Source organism: Crotalus tigris, unplaced genomic scaffold (genome assembly GCF_016545835.1).
Source record: "Crotalus tigris isolate CLP2741 ecotype Arizona unplaced genomic scaffold, ASM1654583v1 scf7180000017993.1374955, whole genome shotgun sequence".
NCBI lineage: Eukaryota > Metazoa > Chordata > Lepidosauria > Squamata > Viperidae > Crotalus > Crotalus tigris.
This window is the reverse complement of record NW_024096760.1, coordinates 46707-70335: the sequence shown is the minus strand read 5'-3', so window position 1 is coordinate 70335 and position 23629 is coordinate 46707. Positions and strand designations below refer to the sequence as shown.

At 36.5% G+C, this 23629-nt stretch overlaps 1 protein-coding gene across 1 annotated transcript; it reads left to right on the top strand.

Annotated features, from left to right (window-relative positions):
• Positions 1–5019: 5019 nt before the first annotated feature.
• On the top strand, positions 5020–21633 carry HSD17B3 (hydroxysteroid 17-beta dehydrogenase 3). Its single transcript, XM_039346380.1, has 11 exons — positions 5020–5318; positions 7263–7309; positions 9936–10011; positions 11337–11444; positions 12697–12764; positions 13910–13945; positions 16446–16480; positions 17316–17397; positions 18243–18308; positions 18430–18579; positions 20086–21633. Exons 1-11 carry the CDS (start codon positions 5168–5170, stop codon positions 20179–20181), a joined length of 915 nt encoding a protein of 304 aa, XP_039202314.1. The 5' UTR covers positions 5020–5167; the 3' UTR covers positions 20182–21633.
• Positions 21634–23629: the final 1996 nt, after the last annotated feature.

Here is a 23629-nt window from a genome sequence, read left to right as displayed (position 1 = left end):
GTGAGGTTAATAAAATTTAGAATATTTTTTTATTGGCCAAATGTGATTGGACACACAAGGAATTTGTCTCTGGTACATACAGTATACATACAAACAACAAAGTGATAAATCATGAATAAGATACAATCATAAATCCTAAGATGCAAACAACAAAATGATGAATCATAAGATACCAATGGAAGAAGGCAATAGGAAAGATGAGAAGGATAATAGCAATACAGCTCGACTACATGAGTAAATATCTTTTGGCATAAGGCAGTGCTGTGGGAATTAGGTGTTTAGCAGAGTGATGGCATGGAGGGAAAAACTGTCTTTGTGGCTAGTTGTTTTGGCATGCAGTGCCCTATAAAGGCATCCTGGGGGGAGGAGAATAGGAATAGGAAAAGAATAACAGAAGAATAAAAGTTACAGAGTGTAATTCCCAGCTTTTCTAAATCTCCAGGCATTGTTCTTGAGATGAAAAATTAGCTCTCCTAAAATGGAAAATTATGGAAGGTAAGAAAGAAAATGGGAAAACCTGCTCAAAAAGTAAGAGAGTGAAAGGAAAAAAGAACTGTGGTATTTTGCTTTACTTGTCCGTTCCAAAAGATCCAGGTGGGATATCAGATGTCACTTTTCCCAAAGTATGAGCAGTGACAATGCCGGCTGTATGCCAATGTTAGACCTTTGTCTTGAAGACACCCCTAGCTGAGCCTTTGTCTTTTGGAAACCACTAAAGTTATCTCTCTGCTTAAGAAAAGAAAAAGTAAAGCCATTGGGAGTATGTAATACTAACTAGATTATTTACATATATTGACTGCATCCACCACATACCAGACTGAGTCAAACTTATTATACTGTATATTGAAACTGTAATTGAAAGAGAAGACAAAATAGTGTACCAAGCTATTCATCAGTAGCATTTCTGGAGACATTCAGTCTGACATTTTCCCCACTGGAATCTCCCTTTTAACATTGTTGACTCATACATACACCCAGGATGTCCCATGAGGAAAATGGCACATTGCCTTCATAGATGTGGTGGCAGTATTCAGCTCAATACCCAGAAACAAGCTTTGGGAGAAAGTCTCAGCCTCTTCCATTGGCTGATACCTTCTTGTGAAGAACCATACAGTGATGGTGCATGGTGACTTTGACAGATATCCTTTATTCACCATCTCTTTTATTCAGAAGAGGATGAAACAAGATAGTCACAACACAAGTACAAAATTGGCAGAACTGGAATCACGTTGTTGCAATGCTGTTATTGTCATTTGCTCCCTTTCCCTCAGTTCCCTGACCTTGTCCTTCCCAAATGTATTTTTCTTTTTCTTTAAAATCTGAGCCCTGCACAGCTGCAAAGGAAGCTTTCACAGTCTGAATCCTTCCAGGAACGTCAGGCTCAAGAACATTTTCTTGCCAGGATAGCATGAACAATAGCAGTAGTACTTAGACTTATACAACGGAAATTCAGAAATAAACCTCCATTTGGTTATCAATGACAGACCCGCGCAGATACAGAACTTTTATTATACACATTCAAAAACTGCAACATTACATTACTTTTCAACATAATCGCCATTCAAATTGAGGCAGTTGTCATAACATCTTACAAGGTTTGAAATTCCTCAGTAGTAGTCGCTCGGCACCAAATCTGGGCTATAGGGTGTGTGTGTGTGTGTGTGTGTGTGTGTGTGTGTGTGTGTGTGATCAAAAACATCTCAACGGAACTGCTTCAAAAGTTCTTGGGTGCATCTAGCGGTGTGCGGGTGAGCATTATCGTGAACCAACACCACACCGGAAGTGTTGGTTCACGATAATAGAAAATCCCGCCAAATGTGAAGATGTTAAAGGAGTACTGCTAGTGAAGTTCATGGAGCATGGTTTGACCATCAATTTCGTAACTGTGAAATGTTACGAAAACTCAGATGAGCCATCCATAACAAGCATCGGGGCATGCTGAACTACAGCACTCTCTGCATGGTTTACAGAGTCAGCATCTTGCCCCCAACAATCTGGGTCCTCATTTTACCTCATCCTTTTCCATCGGAAGGGTGGAAAGCTGAGTCAACCTTGAGCTGGTAGGATCTAATGCCAGGGTGTGGGCAGAGTTTCCCTGCGATACTGCACTCTAACCACTGCCCCACCATACTCTTAAAGGATAGTTCACACTCTCTAAAAGAAATTTATGGAGGAAAGGGTGTTCCCATGTGAAAGCTTTTTGTATTAGCATAGAATTAAATGTGCTTCAGTGTCTGGCCTGCATGATCTCACAGGGTAATCCTGCTCATGAAAAAATTACCCCTTTCCCTACTTTGTTCAGAGTAATGGGCACAGAATTACAGGCTTGAGGGTTTATGATAAACCAGTGTTTCTCAACCTTGACAATTTTAAGGCATGTGGACTTCAATTCCCAGAATTCCACAGCCAGCAATGCTGGCTGTGGAATTCTGGGAGTTGAAGTCCACATGCCTTAAAATTGTCAAGGTTGAGAAACACTGTGATAAACGGATCCATTAGCATCTTCTATTCATACATCAAGTGGATGCTGTTATCACATATAAACATGACAGGTTTTATATGTTTTTAATGCCTTTCCTAAATAGCAAGAAGATTACATGAAAGAAAACTTAATTTGGGAACTTGTTGTAAAGCATAACTTCATTGTTACTGAGTGAATGAAATGTAAGTCAGTGTCTTGGACCACTTTTTAAAATTTAAACTGAAATAACAGAATGAGACAAAATGTAAGGCTTTTCCTCACAGTTGTCAAAGTGCTTTTTTCCCAAACCTTGAGGCAGCAGAAAAGATTGGTTCAGTAATTGGATTGTATTATTGCAATATGCTCTACAAGATCATCAAGAAGCTTCAGTTAAGGCTCCAGATCAATGCTAGCAAAATAGAGTGGTTTGAGGGTATTTGGTTTCCCAGGAACTGATTATTTTCATCTTTGAACTGTGATAATGTTGTATTTCTTCTGATAGAACATGGTAGGGAACCTTTGCACAGATTTCAAACCAAAATGGTGAGAAAATTTGCAAATATAACAAACGCTTACTGAACCAATAGCTTGGAGATTTACATTGTTTAAATAGGCAAGGCAGTGAATTTATGAATGCTAGCCTTTGTTAATCCTGTTTTAGACGCTTTATTACAATGTAATCTATTTTCTGTGTAGGAAGGTCATCCTTCAGAAGACTATGCTAGCTTAATTTTATACAAAACTCTATTTGCTAGAATAAGCTCCTGAGAAATATTCTTCTATAAACATATTTATTGAAAGTCTATTTAGATTTTGCATTGTATCTTAAATTCATCTGCAATTATATGCAGGAAATACATACCTATTGTATAGTCCACGAAGGAAGCAAGACAATGTGGTATATAAGTCTTACTTGAAAGGAACCACAAAGTAGCAGCCAAAAACAATATAACTTGTAACCTGAATTACTCAATTTATCCACACCATTTGCAGGCAATGGAGCATTCAGGGCAAAACAAATATGCCCCAAAGAAACTTCCTTTGCTGTCTATCAGCCTTCCTGTCCCACCTGAATTCAATATTTTTAAACTGTTTAATTAAAGACTTATAACACTGGAAAATCAAAAGAAATTGTATTTATTTACAAGAATGCAACTTGGACACCACCATTACCTATTAAAACATTTGTAAAAATATTGAAATGCTACAACTACAGTCTAGTGGGTTTTTTGTTGGGACGATACCTTTTGGGTGGGATGTATTTCCAAGCATCCTGCGGGTCCATACATTCTACCTACTCACCTTTTCTTGCTAAATTTCATAATCTGGAAGTGGTCTTATGATTTCTGGAGGTTCCCCAAGATTCAGGTATCCAAAATTATTTGTCAGCCTATGTTGAAAAATAATACAATATTAAAGTCCCATTAAATAATTGTGAGAAGCAGTAGTGGCAGCAAATGCATCAATTTTAATTTTTAATACTGATATAGATAAATATAACTCATACGAACAAAAAACAAAACATATTCTCCATTATTTTTTTATTATTTTTAAAAATGGGAAGGGGTCCTGATAGAGAAAAGTGTAAGAAACACTAGCCTAGCACAATGTTCTCCAATCTTGGCCACTTCCAGATGTGTGGTCTTCCATTTTAGACAGCCTGGCCATTGCTTAGAAATGTTGGAAATGAAATCCACATATTTAGAACTTGTCCAGTTTTGGGAAAAGAGCCTGATAAGCATTATTTGGGAGGGGGGGAATCCATGATCAGATTTGCCACATTGTGTATGGGGTTGTGGTTTTTAATCAATTGAAAACAGGTTATCAGTAAGTCAAGCTCTGGCAAGGCAATAGAATATTATTTTTCGTATCAAAATTGATGCCCATTTTCCACTCTGGGCCCTCCTCATAATAAGTCCATGCTGGTAAGAAAACAACTGTGGATTTCTGGGTTCCATACTATCCATGCTGTTTGAGAGCTGAGCTAATTTATCAAATGCACAAACACCCATGCACATCTCTGTACACATTCATAAATAATAATAAACAAATTCATATTCTCTACTGTGCTCCTGTCCATTTGGCTGCTCATCCACAGTGCTAGTTGTAATAATACTAGTAGTAACAGTAATGCTACTTATCATTCCATTTGGAGGAAAGGTGACATATGGATTGCAATCCTATATTTGTTACCTCGTGTATTTAATGAGTAGAAGATTGCTCTGTCTCTATTAAAGCATGCTGCCAGAAACAACTGCAAATTCAATGATGATATATAAAAATCTTACATAGGGTTAATGCATTTATAAACAAGGAGATAACAGTGACCCTCAGTAACAAATCGATAGACCAGATCATCATCTTCAGATGATGATGACATCATGACAGCGTCCATATGTTAGGAGTGAGCTCATCCCAAGAAGCCCAAACATCATGTTATTTTTGTAAAAGAAGAAAATTATCAAGTTGGCTCTGGAACTAATGTTTTGGTTTGTTTGTCTTCTACACTCTTGCATAACAGGATGAAGACATCATTTTGTTATTATTCTGAGTGTATTCCATCGAACAAGATTCAAATGACTTGAGAAGTTATGATTGGGCATATTTATTTCTCTTCTGCCAGCTCAGCTTTCAAAGCAGTTGTTGGTTGGAAGAAAGAGAGGACCGTTTCAACACTTGTCCAACCTCTCCATTTATCAATTTCTCATGGATGAATTCCAGCTGCTGCTTGCTCTCCTTGGGGGCATCTGTTGTTCCATTTTCCTGCTAAAGTGCATTTGGTTTTTGAAGTATTTTCTTCCTTACATATGGAATATTTTGCCTTCATCTTATTTTCGTTCAATGGGAGAATGGGCAGGTAAAGGCACCTTTGCTATTCTTATATGCCAATGTGGAGGGGAAAGATATTAGCTCAGTGCTGGAAAGTCAGTTTTCCATATCATTTATCTCTAAAAAAATTTGAGAAATAGGAACTTGTTTCATTGTTCTGAGACATTGTTCATTTTCTTTTTTACTGCAGAGTATAGAACACTATTTTCCTTTATTTGGAAACTGTTTAAAATGGGCAAGTAATGGCATGGAGAGTTACAAACGGACTATTTGCTTGTGTTATGCAATTCCATAATATTTTTAATACTAAATGTTATGCTTTTCAAGAATGCAATTGCTATTTTGTGTGTATGCGTGTGTATATTTTTATTCCAGTATGATTCTGTAGCTGTCCTCATGTTGTCCATGCAGATAAATTTTCTATTGCCTAGGTGTAGTTCTTTAATGGTGGGATGCATAACAGAATAAGATTGGAATTTTAACCATTAATAATAATTATCTTAGATCACCTGTAAACATATAACTGCCATTCTTGGGAAGAGATGATCATTTTTATTACAGTAGTGGGATTTAGATTGTTTGTTAGAGGGATTGGATGGAGAAGATATAAAAGATTGAGAACCACTGGTTGGTTTTTTTTTAATTTCTCATTTGAACCTGCAAGTATCCTTGGAAGAAAAAACAAACAAACAGCTTATCTTATTAGAGGTTGGTAGGATTGTATCACAACTGTACTAGGCTTATGATTGCTGAACTGCCTCAGGTTTTCTTTTTCCTAATCTCTTACAATTTTCTGCATTGTATGGAACTTTGCTACTCTTGGAAGGAAACAAATATAAGCAATGTAAGCATTGTGAAATTAATTTGCAATCCTAAGTGCTCTCCCCTAGGAACAAGTCTTATTGAAAGCATCACATTCTGATGTTTGGTAATTAAGAAACATTAGAGCATTTATGCAGATATTATTTCCTATGTCTATATAAAATCCCATAAAATTCACCAATATTTATTTTTCAGTGAAAATGAACAGATTTTTTACTTTTAGATATATCATGATTGGATATCTTATTCTTATATTTTCTATAAACAATATTTTCTCTGCATGAATTTAATTATGCACGGAATTTCTATACTACTGTACAGCTCCTAGCTTAGATCTGTTATTATGTCCAAGTGAAGAATTTTCAGTGAATTTTACTGGGTCCATATTTTCCTAAAGCAGGGTCCAAGAAATTAAGTAATAATTTACCTCCTTCTGACTTTTGATATCCAGACTGTTACTATTTTTAGTTAATTTCAAACTCTCTTAAAGTACAGCCTTTTGAGTAATCTCACTTGGTCTTTCCACTTTCCATCAAGAGTAGCCCTGGACTACAATTTAAAGAGATTTTAAACAAGCAACTTGATTGATGCGTATTACAAGCAGTGTTCCAATATCTCAGGGGCTGCCACAAAGAAGAGGGAGTCAAGCTATTTTCCAAAGCACCTGAAGCCAGGACAAGAAGCAATGGGTGGAAACTAAGCAAGGAGAGAAGCAACTAGAACTAAGGAGAAACTTCCTGATAGTTAGAACAATTAACCAGTGGAACAACCTGCCTCCAGAAGTGATGAATACTCCAACACCGGAAGTTTTTAAGAAGAGACTGGACAGCCATTTGTCCGAAATGGTACAGGGTTTTCTGCCTGAGCAGGGGGTTGGACTAGATGACCTCCAAGATCCCTTCCAACTTTACTATTATTATTATTATTATTATAACAAAACCAAATCACCAAATTCCCCAGTTGCTGCTTTCCATGCTATTTCAAAACTAATGTAGTAAAAAACTTTGTTCTAATATAAATTAGCTCAAATGCATTTGCTAGGCCCCTACATGTCTTATGTCTAAAGATGAAAGTGAGAGGAAAATATATACATATTAAGATGTTATAAAAGGAATAAGATAATTAAACATTATATTCTTTTTTTTTTTAGTGGTCACTGGAGCAGGAGGTGGAATTGGAAGAGCCTACTCATTGGAGGTGGTAAACATATATTTCATGTTTATATTGGGCTCAGATAGTTTAGAATACATTCTAATGTGCTGTGTAAATAGTTTATCATTAATACTGTGCCAAAATTATTCTTCCAACTTCTTGAAATATTTTTTTTCCTTTCTGAAGAGGTGTCAGGTTTTTGTTTTAGTTTTACTTCATTGCTGAAATACTAATGCTATAGTTATAAGGGGGTAGCAGCTGCTGCTGCTGCTACAGTAATGGTATTTGGGGTTGTATATCATTCCACCAATCTGTTTAGCACTCTGGTACATGCCCGTGCATGTACCTGAGTGGTAGAAAAAAAACAAATGCCCCTTTTCTTCAGATTTAATTGACATCTGAGAACCAGAGAGGCTACAGATGACTGGCAGGATGGTGGGTGGCAGAGTGAAAGATTTGCCATTCACCCACACTGCTAAAGGATAACATAAACTAACCCTGCCCCTATCTGTGAGAATTCATCTAAATTTCTACTTGCATTGGATTCTTTTCCAACGGCTAATTTCTTTTCCATCAAGTTGCATAAGAGGTAAAAGGTAAAGGTTTCCCTGTCCAATCCTGTCTGACTCTAGAGCAGTGTTTCTCAACCTTGACAATTTTAAGGCATGTGGACTTTAACTCCCAGAATTCCACAGCCATTGCTGGCTGTGGAATTCTGGGAGTTGAAGTCCACATGCCTTAAAATTGTCAAGGTTGAGAAACACTGCTCTAGAGCACAGTGCTCACCTCCATTTCTTGGCTGAGGGAGCCAGCATGATCTGAAGACATTTTTTGTGGTGAAGTGGCCAGCATGGCTATATGCCAAAGGCTCATGAAACACTGTTACCTTCCCACCAAAGTGGTACCTATTAATCTACTCGCATTTGCATGCTTTCAAACTGCTAGGTGGAGAGGAGCTGGGGCAGGAATGGAAGCTCACCCTATTGTGCAGCGCCCGTGTCTTCAACCTCTGAGCCATCATGTCCCCTGTTGTGTAGGAACAGGAATACAGTATATATATGCTATTTATCTTTACTTCAATAAAAGGGCAATCATTGCCTACAATAATTATCTAGGTTTAGAATAACTTGATACAAGCAGACCGTGTTTTGCATGATAAAGTTTTCTATGGACATTACTAAGCATGCCTTCAAATCTAGCTATCCAGGAAGTGAATTGAGCTCTCTGCCAGTAAGTTGATAGTATCATCAGATGCTTTCCATGCCATCAGATTCCAGGAGGTAAGATGAAAGCCACCTGTTTGCACAGAATTTTGCCATTCCAGCTGAAGGAAGCTGGGATCTATATGTGATGAAGCACGGCAAACAACAAACCAGTGAAAACCAGTGAAAATATGCTTCTTGTGTAGATCTAACATTAGTTTTATGACACCATATTTTTAAACCAGGAAAGAAAATAGCTTTACAAAATTTAAAAGGTTAAAAAGCAAATTATTTTGGGTAGTCACCCAATAATATGTATAGTCTTGGATATAAGGAATGGTTGCCATATAAGGAACAGTTGCTAGAATTGGGAATGCCTAGTTTAATGAAGAGGAGGACTAGGGGGGACATGATAGCAGTGTTCCAATATCTCAGGGTTTGCCACAAAGAAGAGGGAGTCAAGCTATTCTCCAAAGTATCTTAAGGCAGGACAAGAAACAACAGATGGAAACTAACCAAAGAGAGAAGCAACCTAGAACTAAGGAGAAATTGCCTGACAGAACAATTAATCAGTGGAACAACCTGCTTCCTGAACCTGTGAATGCTCCAACCCTGGAAGTTTTTAAGAAGAGACAGGACAGCCATTTGTCTGAAATGGTATAGAGTTTCCTGCCTGAGCAAGGGGTTGGACTACATGACCTCCAAGCTCCCTTCCAACTTTATTATTTTTATATTCTAGTTTACAGAGAAGAGAATTTTGAGATCATTTTTGTAACACAATCATACAAAGATTGATTAATTGATTATATGCAGAGATATTTTTGACTTTTAGAAACCACATTAATTTTCTCCATGAAATCATATAAAAAGAATGTATTGTTAGAATTAGAATAACATTTAGAATTAGAATAACAGAGTTGGAAGGGATCTTGTAGGTCATCTAATCCAACACCCCCCCACGCCGGCCAAGCAAGAGACCTTACACCATTTTTGACAGATGGCAGTCCAGTCTCTTCTTGAAAGCTTCCAGTGATGAAACTCCCACAACATCTGGAGGCAAACTGTTCCATTGGTTGATTGTTCTCACTGTCAGAAAACTTATCCTTATTTCTAGATTGAATCTCTCCTTGATCAGTTTTCATCTGATATTCCTTGTCTGGCTTTCAGGTGCTTTGGAAAATAGGTTGACCCCGCTCCTCTCTGTGAAAGCCCCTCAAATATTGGAACACTGCTATCTTGTCTCCCCTGGTCCTTCTCTTCACTAGACTAGCCATGCCCAGTTCCTGTAACCATTCTTCATTAAATTTTACACAGTAAATATATAAAGACACACCCACAACCTCCCATGCTCATTCTTCTTAATGGTAGTATTGGATTTACAGCATTTAAATAAAGTACACATTTTCACATAGGAGGTGGTCCATTAATTCAGCATAAAATTTTAAATATTGCTGAACTTTGTTTTTCAGCTTGCCAAGCACGGATTAAATGTGGTTCTCATAAGTCGGTCACTCAAAAACTTGGAGAAGGTAGCCTTGGAAATTGGTTAGTATCTAACAAGAAGGAGCTTTGCCCAAGGTATCTCATGTTCACATTGTAGCCTCACAGCAGAAGAATTCTTCATTGCAATGAAGCAAAAATGATACAAAACAATGGGGAAGCTTTCAAGTTTAATCAGACTGACTGTTAATTTGGAAGAAGGGAATAGAGGAAAAAAACACTGGTTTAATACTACAGGCAGAAAGCTTTACGTTCTAGGATAATGCATGGGTAGAAATGGCAGACTTAATTCAATTAAATTCAAATGTGCAATTGTGGAATTCGATTTTATTTTTTTTAAATGAACCCATCATGGCTTCCTGTACAAATAATCCTCACATTCACTCGGCAAGTGGGACTAGCAGTTCATTAAATGAATCACTGTGGGTTAAGTGCAACATCATTTGACCACAACTAGCAACTTCCTGCCAACTTCCCTATTGAATTTAATTGATGGAAGCTGGCTGCGAAAGCTGCAAATGGTGATCACACACACACACACACACACACACACACACACACACACACACACACACACACACCCACACGACTGTGGGATGCTGTGACCATCATAAATGTGTGCCAGTTGCCTGAATTGTGATTAGGTCACTGCAGGGACCTGGCGACAGCCACAATTTTGAGAACAGGTCATAAATCTTTTTCAGCGCCATTGAACAAATGGACACAAAGTGAGAACGATATATATTATGTTTCAAATGTCATTGTGATCAATAGATCAAAAGAATGCATTATTTTGACCCAAAGCTATTTTTATTGAACTAACATGTCATCCATTAAAGAAATCTTGCAACAGCAGTAGAGGTAATCTTGTCCCATGATTCACTATATCTTCCTCAAGCAAATGCTACTGAATCTAATAGAAAAATTGCTGGCAGACAAAAATTGATTTATTCATGGCACAACATATGATCCCTTTGTGTCTTGCTTACTAAGGATTGTGACCAACATTTAATACTAAAGCTTATATGCTAATTCATCTGTTAACCTCTAAGGTAAACAAAATTTGTGTAGTTTTTACTGAAATAGATATAAATTTTAATAAAAGTTACAATAAATTTTGGAAGCTGCTGTGACTTCCAGCATTGGGTATGAATTAATTGAATGTCTGATACTAAGTCATATAGTAACTGTTTTCCAGTGATTCTGCCATTCTCATAAGCAATAAACTGGCTCCAAATATGTTTAAATGGATGTAATATTCCAGATAAGGTCCCTATTTTGGTGTCCTCATAGATTTAATCTATTTAAACTTAATACAATTATAGGGGGAAATAAATTAATATAAAACCTCCTCCTTCTCCTCCATGCAGAACAAACGACTAAGAGAACTGTGAAAATCATACAAGCTGACTTCACAGAAAATGACATATATGAAAACATTGAAGAAAACCTTCAAGGATTAGAAATTGGGATTTTGGGTAAGTTAACCAAAAATGGAAAAATGAAGTCACCCAAAATTAAGCTGGTTCAAAGGAGACTTTCTTTTTTATGAATTAGTTAAATGTGACCAATTTTTGAACATTAGAACTCTGAGAAGTTTTTTTAAAAATCATCCTTCAGTAGAAGAAACCAGTGACAGGTGAAAATAATTTGATTTTTAACTACTATTTTGGTAGTAGTGGTACTATTTGGGGATACTAATAAAAACCATTTTTTGTCAGTTGCCCTTTTTACCTTTTCCCTATACAGGAGAGTGTTACCTATACAGGAGAATTAGAAGTCTCTGTTCTTCTGACCCAGAGGGTCCAAAATCCCACTGCAACTTGCTAAGACTGAGTCACAGGCAACTTCTTCCCATCCAAAGCCTTACAGCCTCCAGGCATTCAGTCAGCATCTGATGAGTATCACTTGCCCAGCATGGGGTAGAAATATATAATTGGGTATCATCCATACATTAGCTTACTGATGATACCAAATCCCATGTTGGGGAATGACCTCTCCCAGTGGGTTCTTAGAAATTAGAAAGGAGGGGAGGGAGAGAGACTTGTGTCATAAAGTGCCCCTCATAATAGGGGCCCAGGATTGGACCCCCCCTCCCCCACTAGCACTGACTGCTACCAACCACGGAGAAAGGAGGAGAATTACTGCATAACAGTGTTCTCCACTCCCAGTTCCTGGAGCCAATTCAACAAGATCAATAGTATCAAAAGCCATCACCCTCATCCAGAGCCCTCCAAAAGTTATCCACCTATGCTACCAATGCTGCTTGGTACTACAGCTCAGCCTGAATCATGTCTGAAAAGCATCCCAATAAATTACTCAACAAAACATTGTATCCTTTAAATGTACATAGCATTAAATTGTCTTCATCAGACAGACCTGGTTGATTTGACATTAGTGTTATTAGAAAACAGCATTCAACAATCGTGTTTATCTGTGAATGAATTCTGTGTATTCTCTTATCTTCAGAAAAAAAGCATCTTCAGTCAGGGTTGGGAACCTATTATTTCATTAAAAACAAAGGCAAGGGCATAAATGGTTTGATCTCTTTTCTCATTTTTCAGCCGAGAAAAATGGAGCTTTGCTTTTAAAAAAATACCAATACAATCTAGGAGCCAAGGAGCTCTGGAGATCAAAAGAGTGGGACTCTGGGCTGCATGTGATCCAGAGGCTCTAATGGTTCCCCTGTACTTCATGATTCTAATTTGCTTTTTTTTTCTTTTTTATTAGTTAACAATGTTGGAATGCTACCTAATCGTTTTCCGTGCCATTTTCTTAATATTCCAGACAAAGATGAGGTAAGGATTCTTCTATAATAGTAATAAGATCATGTATTTGTGTTTTCATACAAAATGTAGTATCAGTCACACTACATAGACCAGACCAGAGAATTAACTCTACGGGGATGATAAAATTATACTTTATTGAGATGAGCTATAACACAGAGTATTGTAAGCACAACTGTGCTTTACTACCCCTCGTTCTTATACTCCAGTGTTCAAGGCTGAGTCTCTTGAGCCTCTTCACAAAATTTTTCTTGTTTATCAGGGCTTAAATAATGTTTCAGGTAGTATTTCTATCATGATCATCTCCCATTTTCTCTGGAATACGGTACTAAATTTTGTTGAATAGGTAGCCAATAAACAAGTTTTCTAAATTTGATTGAAGCTTGATTCACATTTGAATTATTTTTTTATGAAGTTTTGTGTCAGGAAGTGCTTGACCTGGCAGGGAGGAAAGTTCAAGTGCAGAGTAAGCCTGGATTTACTATACAACTGCCAAAGGGCTAGGACTGACTCCCCCTGATTTCCTTGGAGCCTTATCTATTTGTTCCCAAGAGAAGACTTCCAGTCTGGGGAGATTCTTGTATTATAGGCAAAACATAATAGTTAGCTTGAACTCTGCATGACATTTGCCTGTTCTTGCCTGACATTTTGACTAGCATCAAACATGCATTTCTGGACACAATTGGATGTTTGAGGAAGGGTAATGGGTTGTTTTGGATCGTAGGCAGTCAAGATGTTTATTTCTGCAGCAAAATATCAATTTCATAGAAAGGAAAAATGTCCGGCTGGGGAAGCTTGACTTGTGCTACAGACAAGCCATCTAGTTAAATAATGTTTGGGTTATCCTGTAGAACAGTGTTTCTCAACCTTGACAATTTTAAGGCATGTGGACTTCAATTCCCAGAATTCCACAGCCAGCATTGCTGGCTGTGGAATTCTGGGAGTTGAAGTCCACATGCCTTAAAATTGTCAAGGTTGAGAAACACTGCTGTAGAAGCAAATTAATCCTCATGAAATAGGAAAGCTCGTGTGGCCCTGGTGGGAACAGATTTTTAAATATCTCATTCTAGAAACTGAGGCCAAACTGAATTTTCTGAGCATCTTGTTTTCTTCAAATCAGCACAACTGCCATGTAATCCATGTGTTATTCTCAACAGGACCTCATTAATTGCAACATCATGTCTGTCACTAAGGTATGTATCACAGACCAGACCAGCTCTTACATTTGCTTGCCAAAAAGTAAGGCATGGCATTTGAACTGAATGCAAAGAAACATAGATATTGACAATGTCTGGCCTTCCCCAAGTTGCTGGGTTGCAACTCTTTGTCATCCATAGAGTGAAAATGGTCCTTACTCAATTCTTCTCCTTCTGTTGTTTCATTAGCATCCCAGGGATTTTCTGCTCCTCCACTTTGCCTGTATGCTGGTTCCCTTCCTCTTTGGATGTTGAAACATATGACATCAGAATGGGTAACCATCTAGGCCAGGCATGTCAAATTTGCAATGTCATGTGACATCGCGTGACATATTGCAACTTTTTCCCCAGTGCCAGCAATGGGGTGGGTGCGGTTTCGGTATGACGCATCTGGCCCACGGGCCAGCAGTTTGACATATTTGACCTAGGCTAACCAAAACTGAATATGACTTCTGCATGATAGCAAAACAAAATTTCTAAAGCTAGGCATACCATTTTACTTTCCCATCACATCATACAAGCAAAACAACTTTAGTGGTAAATATGTGAAAGCAGGTATATTAGTATCCTTGCTTATTGTTTAGCTGTAGGCAATGTAGGAAAGTGTAGACTTTCAGACTTTCATTTCTCACTGTGTTCTTTTTATAACAAAATGAGTGCTTTGGGACACCAACAGGCTTAAAACCTGTACCTCACCTCAAAACTCCATACAAAAGGACTGGATTGTTTTTAAACATGTCTCCTTCAATAGAAAAATTGTTTGTCCCTACCTTTAATCGGCAATGTTTTATATCAGTGGTTCTCAACCTGTGGGTCGGGACCCCATTTGGGGTCGAACGACCATTTCATGGGGGTCGCCAAACAATGCAGTCCGCCATTTTTTCCCCCTTTTCCTTAGCTGTGCTACTCCCTTTTATTCTATTGGCTTTTGAAAGCCAATAGAATAGACTCTCTTGAATAGAGTCTAATTCTATTGGCTTTCAAAAGCCAATAGGAATTGTCCAGGCTGTCTCTGCCCTGCTGAGCCCGCCAAAAGTCCCATTCTGCAAACAGTGCTGCACCAGTTGAGTAGTCCTTGACTTACGACCGGTTGAGTAGTCCTCTACTTACGACCGGTTGGGGGTTGCGGCATTAAAAAGGTTAAGAACCACTGTTTTATATAAACATGAGGGTCAATTTTCTTAGCCAGTGGGCACTAATAAGACTGTTCTTGCGTATCTGTGAACAATAGCTTTACTTCAGCAGAAAGATTACTGGCTGGTTTTCCTTCCTTCTAGAAGAATTATAATGCAGCATTTAGTTCTTGACTCTTTTCCTGGCAAAACTAGGGTTTGTTTCTTAGCAATTTGGGACAGCAGCATAACTTGAACTGATGTAATGTTCATTGCAGCTTTAGCTGATCATATAATAGTAAAGGCTTTGTTATCACATTTCCTTTTGAGCAGTCAGGAAAAGCTGCTTAAGTTTTGTGTTTACAAGTTATCTCAAACATCTTTAAAGGATGTCAAATGTTTTTTTTTTCCCTAAACAGAATCTGACAGCTGCTGCTTTGATATTTGTTCAAACCCTTTTGTTGGTACAAACCAACAAAATATGCACAATATTTTGGTTGCTATAAGCATTTCTAAACAGGCCCTTTGATTCTAGATTGGACAAATTGTCAAAAATACCATTCAGCAGAGATAGGGAACTGGACCTTCCCACATTGGCAAGTTTGTTTTTTCCCCACTTAATTGGTTTTTCTTTCTAGTAACAAAAATATGAAAGAAAATCTGAATGTTATAAGTAGACAATAGTTGCATAACAAAAGCGTTATCTGGAAACATTCATGGAAAACTCTGACTATCATTTCTCATTATTTTACTTAAAAAGATGTAAGAGGTTTTTCTTGCTACTTGAATCCATGTTTTTTAGCAAGGGTCTTCAAACTTGGCAACTTTAAGACTTGTAGACTTCAACTCCCAGAATTCCTCAGCCAGCCCTGGCTGGCTGAGGAATTCTGGGAGTTGAAGTCTACAAGTCTTAAAGTTGCCAAGTTTGAAGACCCCTGTTTTTTAGGGTGGAGGGCACATTTGAATTGATGAGAGTACAGGTAGTCCTCAACTTACGACCAGTTGTTTAACGACTAGTCAAAGTTACAATGAATTTCAAAAAGGCTACTTATGGTCTGTCCTAGAAGTTATGACTGCTGTGCACAGCCCAGTCATGTGATTGCATTTTGGGCATTTGACAATCAGTTTGCATTTACCTCCTTCATGGGACATTCTGACTCAACAATTCTTTGATTGTTTTCAGGAGGTGAAGTACTTTATTTCAAGAGAAAAGGGGGGGGAGTCTCTCTCTCTCACACGCACACACATACACACACAGTCAATATCTAATTTGGGACATCAGTATATACTGTTTAGGGCATTGTGGTGCCTAAATTGCCAATGTTTCTTGAATTGTCTCAAACAAGCTGTGAGGGCTAGTTCTAATTATACTTCTTTTTTTTTAGATGACACGAATCATTTTGAAACAAATGGTGGCAAGGTAAAGCAATTTTCCAGATTATAATTTATTTATTGTTTTCCTCAGGGAAGCTTTTTGATTTTAATGAACTTTGGGCTGATTTTGGTTGGCATAAATTACACCATTTTCCAGAGAATGTCATAATCACAAACCAGATATTAGGCCGGGGGTAGGCAACCTTGGCTCTTTTATGACTCGTGGACTTCAAGTTAAAGTCCATGAGTCATAAAAGAACCAAGGTTGCCTACCCCTGTATTAGGCCATATCACAGGGTCAATGTATGCAGCCCATCCAATAAGATAGAAAGGATGTTCCGTGGCAATTCTCTTCTGTCCATACATTAAGCAACTGCACCTGCTAATGATCTATAAATTCACCAGCTTTTGAATCCATTAGTTAATGTTATTCTAGCAGTTTGCAGGCTGGCCTTGAAGGATATACAGCAGCAGCTCCCAACCTTTTCTATATCCTGCGCCCCTGGAATGCTTCTGATATATTCTTGCACCCCTTACAAAAGTTCAAAATAACGGCAATGAATTATGCATATACACTATAATTTTGAGAACCCAAGTTTTCACACCCCCTGGAATATCGTCTCGCACCCCCGGTTGGGAACCCCTGATATAACCCCTGGCAGGATTTTTTTTATGGTGGATTTCTCCAGACATCAAATGAAAGACAGGGATCTTGCAGACTTTGTCTTATGTAAGGGTAAGTACTTATTAACTCAATGAAATGCCATAAATCTCCTAAGAAAATTGAGCTTGGGTAAGTACTGGCATCTATGAAACCTGAGTAAGTGTATTAGTTTAGTGCATGCAAGATACCTAAAAGTTATTTTCAATTTACATTTCAGAAAAAAAGGTCTAATTCTTAATCTTTCATCAGCCATTGGCACCTTTCCTTGTCCTTTATATGCAATCTATTCTGCATCTAAGGTATGACTTTAATTTTTTTTGTACTTCAGTTTTTAATCTATGGTTATTGGTTTCATGATATTAAAAAAATACTTGCCATTTCTAAAAGTTGAAATCAGACATCATATACTTCCATTGTGATGAACTCTGCAAAGGTTATTCAGAGCCCTGATGTTAAAGAAACTGGAAGACCAAACAGAAAGTTTTTTTCTCCCATGAATGATGAAACAGGAACATAGGACAACTTCCCATCAGCCCATGTACACATTTACTAGTCTGCTAGCACAAATTAAGCAAGACCTAAGAAAAGGCAGAAACTATGTCTAAAGTGTGTTTTTATTTTAATCCCAATTTACTTAAAAATGTTACCAGGAAACAAATATGATTTGTCCAAAACCTGAGGGGGAGAATTGGGTAAACTGTCAGTTTTATTTTGAGCATTTTATCTTTCTTCCCCATTATGATAGCAATCCTGTTTACCTGTTCCAGTTATTAAATTAATATTCTTTTTTCAAATATTCATTTGGAATACCTGAACATGTTAGTTGTAAAAATAATTTCCAGTTCACTAGAGGGAAAGAATGACAATTTTTTATATAGGCAGCCTTCTTCTGATTGGGATTCCTGGATATGTTGCAAGGGGTCTTTTATATCTGAATTAACTGAACAAAATTTGGATGCAACTTTCTATATTCTCAGTATTCAGCAATGACACCAAATAGTGATAGGAAGAACAAATGGAAAGATTTTAAAAAAGGGCCTTGAATGAAATCAGGCTTCAGATCTACAAAATAATTTCATAAATGTGTACAAGCAATGTAATATTCTTTAAAACTGTCCCTTTGTTTCTCTGTAATTCTACCTAGGCTTTTGTACACACATTTTCCAAAGCACTTCAAGCAGAATATAAGTCAAAAGGAATTGTGATACAGGTAATTACATTTCTTTTTTTTTTCTTTTTGCAATAAGCATTGAATTAAATCAACTGAATAGATTGGGGCTTGTGGAATGTGAAACTGTGAAACTGTGACTGTTTTTTTCTCCTTATTTTAGGCAGTGACTCCCTTTGCTGTTTCTACTCCGATGATCATGCATAAACAGCCTAATTTGATCACCAAAGCAGCAGAAGAGTTTGCACAAGAGTCACTGAGATATGTTACACTTGGTGATGAAACATTTGGATGTTTAGCCCATGAAATCTTGGTAATCCAGTTATGAATTTGAATTAGATTGCAAAAAATATAGTGCTTTCCTCTAGCAGTGTTTCTCAACCTTGCCAACTTGAAGACTTCAAAACTGGCTGGAGAATTCTTGGAGTTGAAGTCCACAGCTTTTCCACTTGATAAGGTTGAGAAATATTATTCTGGCAGCAGTTTTGTACTGTGTTAGTCTATTATAGCTCAAAATTAGGAGTCTGGTAGCATTTTTTTCAACTAATGCATTTTATTAAAAGGCCTAATGTGATGATGATGATGATCACATCTGTTGAAGCAAGTTATAACTCATGCCTGTTAATTAAAAAAATTGTTAATCTGAAAAGCTGCAAAAGATTCTTCTGAGTTTTAGCTAGCAGTATATGAGACACTGACGCTCTACCAGGGGTTCTCAACCTTGGCAACTTTAAGACTTGTGGACTTCAGCTTTGCTGGTTGAGGAATTCTGGGAGTTGAAGTCCACAAGTCGTAAAGTTGCCAAGGTTGAGAACCCCTGCCCTACCCTCAGTTTTAGCTTCAGTAACTCACTCTCTAAAACTAGTCTTCTCAGGAAGAAGACCACTGGCATGCCCATATATTATATGATTTTATATGGCCATGCAAATACTACATTGAATTGTTGAGATTTGTGAAGAATCCTGTCACAGAATTAAAATCAACTCTTGCTTCTTATTTCTGTTTTTTTTAAAATCTGAAAATTAAGTTGCCTGTAAAAAAAAAAAGCTGAGAACCATGAATGATACAGAGACTAGTGATTGCACATTCTTACTTTAGATAATACATTTTGTATTATGACATACTGAAGAAAACTTTAGATCTTTTTGGTGCTCCGCTGAATCCATATTGACTATGGATTTTCATCTGAATGTTTATAACACTATAATGGTGAAGGATCTCTAGCTTACATCACATATTTTGCATGTAGAAAATCCCCCGGTTTTGTAACCAGACAATTCCTGGCATGTTTTGTTAAAGAAACATCTTGGATATCAGTGATAAGAAAAACTGTTTCTTGATACCTTCCATGCATTATTAACTTTAATGCCCATAAACTCCCACCAGCATAATTGTTGTCTATGCTGCCTGGATATTATGGCAATGGGAATCCAAAACATCTGAATGGCCCAATGTCACTTGAATGTCTATTCAAGTAACTTAGAATAAGCAATGTGGGACAACAGTTAGACAACAGTTAGAAGCTTGCTGAGAGTTGAGCTGAATCATGAATGTGCAGCAAGAATATAATACAACAATTCCAATGTATTGTTAAAAGATATTTTCACTGCCAAGGAAAGTAATTTGGTTGTGTTTGGGTGCCATGCATGACAATGCCTGTGATGGGAGATTTGAAGCCCTATATCTGGCCCCAAAATGCCTTTAGCTTAATCTTGTTATGGTGCACCAAATGTTGTGTTGTTCTAATACATAAAAGTGTAAGATCATATTTGGAATCTTAATTTTTTCCCCCTTTCTCCTTTTCTTTCTTTTGATAAAGGCACGATTTGTACAATGTATTCCTTTTCGGTTGCTCCAGAGCAACAAAGTACAAGAAACTGTGATATGTTATATGATGGAGCATTCCAAAAGATAAAATCTTATCCACCTCAGTGAGCCTGCTTCAGGATCTGGTATGAATTATAGCAGCAGTCAACTTGATTAATTGCAAGATTTTGAAACACACATGAAAAGAGTCCTTCAATATCTTTTTTTAAAAAATCATGTATTCATTTCTGCTTTGTTTATCCATTTTTTATTGCTTCCACTATTTGCTGATGCATATTCTTAAGCACTGTTATTTCCACCATGTTTTATATTGTTGATTTGATTTTCACAATGACTTTAGTGGGAAAAAGTTCAGATATGAACAAATGAGCAAATGGAGTAATGAATATTCAGTATGTATCCCTTCTGTAAATCAAAGCTATGATATAATTTTAGTCAATTATCTGATTTTGTCTGTTGTAACTAAAAGTGATAATTCATCCCAAAGGAGAATACTTTTCTTTTTAAATGATAGATGGCAATTATTTTAAAAGAAATGAAGATGCCTTTTTAAAGATAATGCTTGCTATCTATCTTTCTATAGCTTTCGATCATCATCTATCTAATCTATTTCTTGATCTATCTACATGCATTTTTGCAGCTTAATAAATATTAATCACAAAGCCACTTGTTTTCTCTTTTGCTTCTATATCTTCCTTATTTTTCTTCTGAAGCCCAAACAACCACCATACAGAGTGATAATTAGAATAGATATGTACTGATAGTATCCATACCTGTTAAGAAATATTTAGCATTAGGTATTTTTATCAAGGTCTATTTCTGGGCTGATTCATTCTGAATACATACAGTTCATCTGTAGTTTGGTTGAAATTTTTGTAACTTTGAGTTCAGAATGAACCAACCCAGAAGTTAATAAAAAAAATCCATCAGATAATATATGGTTATAATTCACTAGGTTGACTGGATTGGAAACTTGTTTAAGGAACTGGGAATGTTCAAGGTCTCTCTCATTTCTTTTTTACACTGCCAACACACACCTAAATCACTTATCACATTTTTTCATTAATTGGTCTCTTATTGCTATCCTGACATGTGAAGATGTAGGAGAATATTTGAATAAACATAGTATATAGTAAAACATAGGTCAAACTAGCTACATTGTAGTTTGACTGTCCTCTCTTTCTCTTTCTCCTCCCCTGAGCAAACACTGAGGAAACCAGTATCTTTCAGTAAACGGGCATTACTTGTTTGGGTCCAAAAAATCAATATTCTGAATTGGGTTCTTCAATACAAGATCTGTTCAGATATTTACAAGATTTGTACATACATGATAGAACCAGGTATGAAAACAGGTGGAGGAGCCAATGCTGATTGAGAATACACTAGGGAACAGAGCATTAATTTTCATTTCTGAATTTCAATGTAAATGAAACGCTGTTTACTTTCAGTAATAGAAAAAAAGAGCTACTAGCAATGTCTTTAATTTTAATTAAATTGTGGTTAATACTGTAAAAATAGTCTGTTGAATGGTAAATACCTAATACTTAACAAATCAAGAAACTACCATTGATTGACAGGCATCCAGACCAATCCTGTTGCTCACATCCATATGTTTTATTAATTTTATGTTCAAATAGAACCTTTTTAAAAACTCCTGTGGATTTAATAATGTTAATTATGTAGTATCAGGAGAGATAATTATGGAAGGAATGGAAATTACTCTTTAATTGACTGGATTCACTAATCTAGTGATTCCCCAGTTTTTGTGTTTGTTTGTTTTTGATAAATGGTTATATTTGGAATTTTATAAGCATCTCATGGGTTATTAGGGCTACCTTGAGAGAATCAGGACTGTCCATTCATGAAATGGCTGCCACAGTGCCACATCAATAATCACTTGAAAATTATGATGCCGTGGTTTTAACACTGATTAGTAATTGGATTAATTTAACAAATGTAGATATACTCCTTTTGGAGGGGTGGGATTTATTATATGGATGGCATGTCTATTTAATTTATAATAAGAAGGTGGATAGGGCTTTTAAGTCTCATATTTTAAGAATTTCTTTACTTCGAGTTTGGAAGAAATATTATAGAATAGACTCAAGAATTCCATTATGGGCTATCCCGGGGCATGCAATAGAAGGAATAAGGAAAGGAGTGAAGATGGATAGTATTTCTTATAAACAATTACTTAATTGGGATGGGAAGAATTGGCAATTAAAACATATAGATGAATTAACACAAGAAAATATTATTTATTCGTGGTTTCAGTATAGACAATTATTGGAAAGGTGGAAGATAGATTATAAAGCGGGTTTGATTAGAGAGGATGAAAATTTGTTGAAACAAATTAAAGATCAAAGCCGATCTCATATAAAAAGAATTTATGATGTATTAATCAAATTGGATTCAGAAACAGAATTAGTTAAAGATTGCATGGTCAAATGGGCTCAAAATTTTGATGAGCCGGTTTTATTAGAAACATGGGAGATAATTTGGGTGAGGAATGTTAAATTCACGCAAGCTCAAAATTTACGGGAAAATTTTTATAAAATGTTTTATAGATGGCACCTTGATCCACAAAAGATGTCTCGTATGTATTCAAATTTGCAACCTAAATGTTGGAGATGTGGGTGTTTGGATGCAACGTATTATCATATTTGGTGGTCATGTAAAAGTATAAAAGCTTTTTGGATAAAGATATGGTGGAATATTCAAAAAATTTTTAAGAGAAGGATAAAATTCACTCCACAATTGTTTTTGTTAGGTATTATTGTTGATTGTGATGATAAAGAAATTATTTTAATGTTAAATTTAATTACAGTGGCAAGGTTGTTGATAGGACAATATTGGAAGAAGGAATTTTTGCCTACTTTGGAGGAATGGTTTTTTAAAGTCTCTTATTTATCTGAAATGGCAAAAATTTTGGCTTACTTGAAAGATCAATCACAAGAGAAATATCTCTTGGTGTGGAAAAGATGGATAAACTTTATACAGTATAAGTATGATATTAAAAGATATTATTTAGTTTTTGAATAATTTATGTTTAAAGTTTAAAGTTTAAGATTATTTTTTATTATATATATTTTTTGGATTTTTTTTCTTTTTTTTAATGTAATTTTTGTTTGAGGTTTTCTTAAGTTTAAATGTTTTGTATTCTTAGTTTTAGTTAACCCTGTATTCAGCTCTGGGAAGAGGGGAGGAGGGTTTTTTGGGAGGGTAGGGAGGTAGTGGGAGAGGGATTTTACTGTAAAATTGTAAAAACTTTCAATAAAAAAATAACCATTTGAAAAGAAAAGCAGTGGGTGGAGATAGAAGGATAGGGAGCATTGACACTCAAGAAACTTGTTTATAGGAGTTATATAGGGAACACCAGAATTTGATTTGGTCGTTGTCACCATCTCTGCTGGGCTAAAAATATTGATTTATAAAGCAGTTAAGGTTGTTTCACTTTGTGCAGGTATTTGCACACATGCCTACAGATATTTGTATTAATCTGTGGTGAATTTTTCCGTATACATCAGGAGTGTGTC